At 53.0% G+C, this 8,487-nt stretch overlaps 1 protein-coding gene across 2 annotated transcripts; it reads left to right on the top strand.

The window, feature by feature from the left end:
* Positions 1-815: 815 nt before the first annotated feature.
* EOMES (eomesodermin) lies at positions 816-7,188 on the top strand. Of its 2 annotated transcripts, none has more exons than XM_019946660.3 (6): positions 816-1,944; positions 2,928-3,082; positions 3,725-3,846; positions 4,264-4,422; positions 4,514-4,575; positions 5,386-7,188. In XM_019946660.3, the coding sequence occupies exons 1-6, from the start codon at positions 1,070-1,072 to the stop codon at positions 6,065-6,067; spliced, it is 2,055 nt and encodes a 684-aa protein (XP_019802219.1). In that variant the 5' UTR covers positions 816-1,069; the 3' UTR covers positions 6,068-7,188. The 2 variants fall into 2 exon arrangements, with proteins under 2 accessions (XP_019802219.1, XP_019802218.1); XM_019946659.3 differs by having other exon boundaries at positions 817-1,944; positions 5,329-7,188.
* Positions 7,189-8,487: the final 1,299 nt, after the last annotated feature.

The raw sequence follows: 8,487 nt of genomic DNA, 5'->3' as shown, positions 1-8,487 counted from the left end.
CGGCTTCTGTCCTCAAGGACTGCAGTGTGCTCTCGCCACCCCTGGAATCCCAAAAGCCCAACGCCGGGTTCCTCTCCACAAACACTTCCCACTGAGTAAAAGGGTGGGGCCGAACAAAAAGTGGTTCCTGCTTGTCGAAGGCCAGAGAGTCCTCTCCAATCGGGAAGAAAGTGTGCCTGAAGTTACAGCCCCCGACGAGGGAAGAGACTTCCTTGGGCCTCTCTCCAGGTCGTCCCAGATCCCCACCCTCAGAGACCGGTGCCTCCCTGCAGGCTGTCAGCTTGCAGAACATTTCTGCCTCCGGCCTCTAGAACCTGTTCCCGCCCTCGCATCCCCCGGCTCAGAGCGCTGTGATGACCCTGCTACGGAGACCTCAAACCCTGTTCCACTAAATTCCAGCGAAATACAGACACCAGGATTGATTCTCACAGCAGGACTGAGTCTCAAAAAAAAAAAAAAAAAAAGAAAGAAAGAAAGAAAAAGAAATAAAATCAAGCTAAAGGAAAAGAAAGTCGCAGGCTACTCGATCCAATTAGTAAATGCCTAATTGAATTACTGTCACCTCCACCAGCCAATAGGAGGGTCCCGAGGCTGTGGGGCCGCGAAGCCCCTCCCTGGCCTCACATATATAAAGCAGCCAATGACAGCCTGCAACTTTCCAAGTGGTCAACTTGACCGATAGTTTTTCAGTCGAGAAAGGCAGAAAGGCTAGTAGCGCTGGTGGGTGGATGGGGAGAGAGAGCTAAGACCTCTTCCCGTGTGTGCGGGGGAGGAGGGTGGAGGTGCAGAGAGGCAAAAGAGACGCGGAAGGAAAAGGAGAGGGCTTCTCGGTCAGTTTTCGCCTCTTGCCTTCAAATTCAGTGCCCTTTCCTTGTGGAAAGGGCGCTGGGTTCGGGACGCGCGAGTGCGCGCCTTAGCGGTCCGCGTGTCGCCAGGTGGGTAACCCGGCACAGGAGGAAGGGGAAGTTACCTTCCCCTCGGAAGAGGGCGCTGGCTCCCTCATCCTGCCTTTATAATCAGGCCGCGGCCGGAGAGGAAGCAGCCAGCTGCCGTCTGCGCTCTGCAAGGCATGCAGTTAGGGGAGCAGCTCTTGGTGAGCTCGGTGAACCTGCCTGGCGCGCACTTCTACCCGCTGGAGGGGGCGCGAGGCGGTGGCGGCGGGAGCGCCGGCCACCTCCCGGGAGCGGCCCCCTCGCCTCAGAGGCTGGACTTAGACAAAGCGCCCAAGAAGTTCTCGGGCAGCCTCTCGTGTGAGGCAGGGAGCGGGGAGCCCGCAACCGCCGGTGCGGGGGCCCCCGCGGCCATGCTCAGTGACGCCGACGCCGGGGACGCCTTTGCCGGCACCGCGGCCGTGGCCAAGCCGGGGCCCCCGGACGGCCGCAAGGGCTCCCCCTGCGGGGAGGAGGAGCTGCCCTCAGCCGCCGCCGCCGCTGCTGCAGCCGCGGCCGCCGCCGCCAGCGCGCGCTACTCCATGGACAGCCTGAGCTCGGAGCGCTACTACCTCCAGTCCCCCGGGCCTCAGGGCTCCGAGCTGGCCGCGCCCTGCTCGCTGTTCCCGTACCAGGCGGCTGCCGGGGCGCCCCACGGATCTGTGTACCCGGCTCCCAACGGGGCGCGCTACCCCTACGGCTCCATGCTGCCCCCCGGCGGCTTCCCCGCGGCCGTGTGCCCACCCGGCAGGGCGCAGTTCGGCCCGGGAGCAGGCGCGAGCGGCGGCGCGGGAGGCAGCGGCGGGGGAGGCGGCCCGGGCGCCTATCAGTACGGCCAGGGGGCTCCGCTCTACGGGCCGTACTCCGGGGCAGCAGCCGCGGGTTCCTGCGGAGGACTGGGGGGCCTGGGGGTTCCCGGCTCCGGCTTCCGCGCCCACGTCTACCTGTGCAACCGGCCTCTGTGGCTCAAATTCCACCGCCACCAAACCGAGATGATCATTACGAAGCAGGGCAGGTGAGCGCAGCGCGGAGGGGCCCCGAAGCGCGGGGGCAGAGAGGACCTGTGTGGTCCTGAGGGTGGCCGGGAATGGGGGACCGCCGCCCGCACGCTCCGCTCTTGGCTGGGAGAGTGAGTTTCCGTGCGCAGCCAGTGGGGACTCCGCATCTCCAGTCCGATGTCCCTCCCGTCCGCGCACCGGCGGTTTGTGCAGGGCGCTAAGGCTACGGCTGCTTCCCCCCTTCCTTCTCGTCACCCTCACCTGGACTGACGAGGAGGAGACAGAAATGGAAACTGGGGCTTGTCCACAAAGCTGGATGTCCTAGGTACGCCCGGCCGGCGGTACGCCGGTCCCTGAAGGCGGGCGAGGAGCCGCGGATGCGGGAAGGCTCCAGGGGTGGCTACCCTCTCTGAGCACAGGACATGGGCTCCCGCAGTTTTAGGCGCCAGGGTCTCCGCGGGGCGCATCCGGGGGACGAGCGCGAGGACAAGAGCGCCGGCAACGGGGGCTGGTCCGGGTAGTAGGTTAGGCCGGACCCTGGAGTCAGACGGGGCTGGGGTCCCAGGCCTGAGAAAGTTCGGATACACATCCCACTGCGGGCAGTGGTTACTTCTGGGGAAAGTGAGGGGTGGGTGCTGGGAGAGGGACGTCCCAAGGGGACTTTTAGCCTTACCAGTAGAACTAATTTTTTTTTTACGAGAACAATTTAATGTTCTCTGGCACTTGTACATGTAAAAAACAATGATTTTTAAACATCGTGGAAGAAAATAAATGAGCATCTGAAAGGGTCAAGAACTTGAGTGAGTGGTGCAGAAGGGCGGGGATTGGGGCAAATTATTTCAGAAAAGAGATGTTCCGAGAGTTGCCAACTCAAGAATATTTTACGTAGTGAGGGCCACTTTTCTACCGGTATTCTGTTCGTCTGTAGACTTCTAAATGTCGTCTAAGCGTGGGCCTGTGCCCGGGCGTTCCGATTTACTGGTTCTATTCCCTTGCACAGACGCATGTTTCCTTTCTTGAGTTTCAACATAAACGGACTCAATCCCACCGCCCACTACAACGTGTTCGTAGAAGTGGTGCTGGCGGACCCCAACCACTGGCGCTTCCAGGGGGGCAAATGGGTGACCTGCGGAAAAGCCGACAATAACATGCAGGGTGAGGAGAGAAAGGGCCTGGGCAGGGTGGATCGGCGGGAGCCCCCGACTCAAGACACCACACATTTAAATCTCACATCCCTCCCTCCACATCCGGGGCCTGGAAGTGTTAGGAGTTTCTTTGTGTTGATTGTTTGATTAAGGGAGAGAATTGCTAAGTCAGACTTCTTGCCTACTAGTATATAGAATTTTAACCATGACCCTACTCTAGCCCTTCCCTCCACATCCCTACCTTTGAGAAAGGAATTGCTGTAAACTCTCCAGGTGGCAAGGGCATCTGGCATTCTAATCTTCACTTGAGAAGAGGCCTCCCCAAGGTTGAGTTCACCATAAAAATCCAACCACGTTCCATCAGATCTTGCCTGTCTAGCTTCAGAAGCCCCCAAGTTAACCTTCAAGAGGCATCGCCTACTGGTTCCATTTTTACCTTGTCCAAGGAAGGCTGGAAGCACGGGGGCCCTGGGAGGGGAATCAGTAGAGTCTAGTTGGTCTCCACTGGCCTTCTTAAACTGCTAATGATGGGAGACATGTTCTAAATCTAGCTCTTAAATCTTGCCCATAGGTAGTAAATACCCCTCCCCTACCTCCATTTGCAAACAGCCCTTTATGCTTGGGTTTTGTGTTTTGTTTCACTTTCTCTTAGGCAACAAAATGTATGTTCACCCAGAGTCTCCTAATACTGGTTCCCACTGGATGAGACAGGAGATTTCCTTTGGGAAATTAAAACTCACCAATAACAAAGGCGCAAATAACAACAACACCCAGGTAGGGTGACAGAGGAGGTGGTGTCTTCTGGCTGTGGATCTCTTTTCTAATGAGTTTCCATACTTTTCATTGTATTTGTAATATTTGCAGGTACCTGTTGCTTGCCTCTTTCTGGTCTTTTTTTTTTTTTGACCTTTCTCATTTTTATTTATTTATTATTTTTCCTGCTGGATTTCAGTAACAGTGAGTTAACTGTTAGGAGCAGAAATACTGAAAACTTTTGGCGACTTAGGAAACCAAGAGGCAAGAGTGTTTATTTAAACACACATACCCAGCTATGTTTTAAGTTTCAAAAATGGCAATAGAAAGTTAGCTGTTGCTGGGGAGCAAGCAGGAGTGGCATTCCAAAATACAGAATTTGTCAAAATCGACTTTACTTTTTCGATTTGGCAGCTCTTTTCTCTGTACCATTTGCAGATGATAGTCTTACAGTCTTTACACAAGTACCAACCACGACTGCACATCGTTGAAGTCACAGAAGATGGCGTGGAGGACTTGAACGAGCCCTCCAAGACTCAGACCTTCATCTTCTCAGAAACGCAGTTCATTGCAGTGACTGCCTACCAAAACACCGATGTGAGTGCCCCATGGTCCCCAAGAATCCCTGAAGCTCAGTCCAGCGTGAGACAGAAAACACTCAATGACTGTTTTTTTCTCCCTTGTCTAGATAACTCAACTAAAGATTGATCACAACCCCTTTGCAAAAGGCTTCAGGGACAACTATGACTCGTAAGTGCACCTTTATTTTTCCTTGCCTGGTCATCTTTGAACAAGACATATCGAATCAGACACTTTCTTGAGACCATATTCTAGGAAGAGCTTTCGCGGTTGGGATTTTTGCCTATTTTTATTTTTGCATATTTTTGGCCTTGACTAATCTTGCTTTAGAATTTTCACAGAAGGGTTTTGTTCATTTCTAAAGAAATGTTAAGGGATTAAAAATGAGGAGTTTTTTTTTAACATTTGAGTGGAGATCTGAAATTTTCATAATCTGCATTTATATGCCTTCCTTTCCATTTGATCCCAGTTTTTTAATTCTCTCAGGAGCAGGGATTATTATTCCCTCTCATTTTTTTACATAAGAAAAACCTGACACTAAGAGGATGTCATTTTCACAACATCAAACAGCAAGGCCCCACAGATGCCTTTTAAATCTGGGATTTCTACCCACCATGGCCAGCATTCCTTCCCTACCACTGAAGGGAGAGTTGCTCCAAGTTATTCCAAGTTCTAGGACTTGCAAAGATGGATTTTCTACAGTTTAAGTGCTTAATGCCTGGGAGGAAGCTTTTTCTTCCGTGGTGGGAAATTTGGCCGCAATGAGCGAAGTCCAGCTAAAATGGGCAAGTGCATCCCTACTATCTCCACCCCTCCACTCAACAGACCAGCACTCCTGCTCTAGAGCCTTCTTCATTTCTGGGAGGTAGATTGTTTGGGGACAACATTAGGGGTTTTTTTTAAGTGTTTCTCTTTATATTGTAGCATGTACACCGCTTCCGAAAATGACAGGTTAACTCCATCTCCCACGGATTCTCCTAGATCCCATCAGATTGTCCCTGGAGGTCGGTACGGCATTCAGTCCTTCTTCCCGGAGCCCTTTGTCAACACTTTACCTCAAGCCCGATATTATAATGGCGAGAGAACCGTGCCACAGACCAACGGCCTCCTTTCACCCCAACAGAGCGAAGAGGTGGCCAACCCTCCCCAGCGATGGCTTGTCACACCTGTCCAGCAACCTGGGACCAACAAACTAGACATCGGTTCCTATGAGTCTGAATATACTTCCAGCACCTTGCTCCCATATGGTATTAAATCCTTGCCCCTCCAGACATCCCATGCCCTGGGGTATTACCCCGACCCCACCTTCCCTGCAATGGCAGGGTGGGGAGGTAGAGGTTCTTATCAAAGGAAGATGGCAGCTGGACTCCCGTGGACCTCCAGAACAAGCCCCCCTGTGTTCTCTGAAGATCAGCTCTCCAAGGAGAAAGTCAAAGAAGAAATTAACTCTTCTTGGATAGAGACACCCCCGTCCATCAAGTCTCTTGACTCCAATGATTCAGGGGTGTACACCAGTGCTTGTAAGCGAAGGCGGCTGTCTCCTAGCTCCTCTAGCAATGAAAATTCTCCCTCCATAAAGTGCGAGGATATCAATGCTGAAGAGTACAGTAAAGACACCTCAAAAGGCATGGGGGGGTATTATGCTTTTTACACGACTCCCTAAAGAGTTATTTTAACCTCGTCAAAATGAGCTAACTTTTTGCCGATGGACTTGGTGGTGTTTTTTTGTTGTCTTCTTTGTCTAGGTTGCCAAAAAGACGTTTGCCTTCCACCCTGATGCATCCCGTTTTGTGCAATTCTCTAAAAGAAGGTGCCAAAGCTTTTTGATTGCTTCAGGTAACTGAAACAAGCCTAGCATTTTTTTCTTTTTTAATAAAATTAATGGAGGACTTTCAAGTGTTTTTAACTTTGAAGGTGATTCAAAGTTATGGATTTATTTATTGGAGACACTAGACATTCAAAGAACTGGGCTGTGAAGATTGAGTGCCTAGTGCCATCAAAGGTGTTGAAAGCTTTGGTTCTCATTTTTATTTGTAAATCTGTAGGCAAATAGAAGCCCAGAGTGGCAAGATGTTTTGCTTCTGGAATAGAAGGGTGGGACTTAACCTTCAACAAGGGACTTTTGCTGTTAACTTTCTGCTAGGGACAAAAGATCTTAGGCCTGGGAGGCAAGAACTTTGTGAAGGTGCTGGTTTGACCTGACTTTGATTCTTCCCAGGCTTTTGAAACAAGCCGTTTGCCCTAGTCCAGGATCGCCTCATGTACTAGGCCTCTGCTGTGTGCCTGGGTGGCTTGTAGGACTTAGGAGACAGCAAGGGAGGGGGGCACCAGAAAACAAACAAACAAAAACGGAGAGTTTTAAAGTGTACAGTTGTGTGCTTAGATACACTGTAGAATAATGTGGAAAATACTGTACAAATAGTCTATGTAGGTATACGAGATTATGTAAAATTGGTGCTTTGGCTTTTTAAAGAATTTGCAATTCACCGGACCACAGCTGCAGGAGCAGGGGAAGTTTCGTCATCCCCACAACATATGGGAATATTCTGTTTACTTCTTAGTTAAGAATGTATTCAGCTACTGTACTAACTTGAAACGTGCTAAGGAAAACCCCCATGTCATCCTCTTCCTCCGCCACCCCCACTTCCCAACTTGGTAATGTGAGGAAACAGAAACCTGACGCCCCAGCTCCTATAGGCTTTCTAGAGACCTTGGATTTTTATGTACAGTCATAGTCATTTTTAATAAATGTGGTTCATTAAGGGAACAGGCATAGCCCTGTCTTCTGTACTATGGGTCTTCATCTTTGTTTCAAAAATCTTAGTTTGCTTCTTCCTCCACCCTCCTCCAGCAGGAACCCTGTCCCACCAACCCACTCCCCCCGCCCACCACTAGAATCTCTAAGTGGACAGTGTCTTCGTTGAGGGGGTGGGGATGCTCTTGTTTATCTTTTTTCCTTGTAGATGAATGGGGTTATTTCCTCACCGCACTGGGAAGTCTGGACAATGGGGATTGGAGCTGGGGAGGGGGGAGGAGGGTTGCTGCCGAGATGCAAGGTTGCCCACAGCAGGCTTGATACGGGCCTAGGAAACCTCCACCCCCAGCCCTTGGCGTCCGGGCCTCTCCTGGACCTCCTTGGGGTCTCCCATCCCCGGATCCACATGGGCTCCCTGGGCACCCTCGCGGCCCTCTGGGCGCCCACGAGTTCCGGATCCCTGAGGCCAAGCGGGAGCGGGCCGCCCCCACCCCCGCTGCCACCTGCGGCTTCCTTCTTCCCGGAGCCCCGGGCGCCGCCGCGGGGGCAGCTGCGGTCCGGGCCGCTGGGGATGCGGCGGGAGCGCAACGCAGCTCTGCGAGCAGCGGCCGGGGAACCGGTTGCCTAGCTTTTAGCTCCAATTTTTCGGCTCTCAATCCGCGGGAGGGGCCTGGGCCCTCGGAAGAGTTAAACCAAGGAGTGCGGCGAAGGGCCCTTTGTCCCCCTGCCAGACATCCCGCCGCGCTTATCTGCAGACGGCTTCTGGCCCGGCTTGCAATCCTTTCCAGCCCCCTCCCGACGCTCCCGGGGTAAAGGTCTGGCCGGGAGTGTCATTCTGCTAACTGCGTGGCGCGGAAATGCAGCTGCTAAGAGGATTAGTTCTGGGAGGCGAGCGATCGGCCCGGCCCTCCTCCCCTTCTGCGCCCAATTAAGGCCGCCGAGAGCTCGCACCTCGCTTCTCTGCGGTTTCCAGTTCCCACCGCCCTTCCCGGTTCCGAGTCCTTCTCGCGCCGCCTGTGACCTTGGGGTCTCGGACTCTAGCCCGGCGTCTCCGAAGATGCCTGTTGAAAACGCTTTGCCCAAACCGCCCCGAATTTTACTGGAGCTGGAAGCGAAAGCCTTGAAATTTGGTTAATGTGTGTTTATTGTAGATGACGGACTCAGACTGGGAGAGGAGGACTAGGACACCCCTAACCCGGTCTGCGCGCCCCCCGCCCCAACCCCAAGGAACCCGAGCGTATTGGGAGATGCGATGGAATTTCGAAAGGTGTTCTCCTTTTCTGCCCTCTAGAAAGACTGCAAATGCTAATCACCTCTGGGATAAAGCA

Source organism: Tursiops truncatus, chromosome 10, assembly GCF_011762595.2.
Source record: "Tursiops truncatus isolate mTurTru1 chromosome 10, mTurTru1.mat.Y, whole genome shotgun sequence".
Classification (NCBI taxonomy): Eukaryota; Metazoa; Chordata; class Mammalia; order Artiodactyla; family Delphinidae; genus Tursiops; species Tursiops truncatus.
Note: the sequence above shows the minus strand (reverse complement) of the source record. Positions and strands in the feature narration are given on the sequence as shown.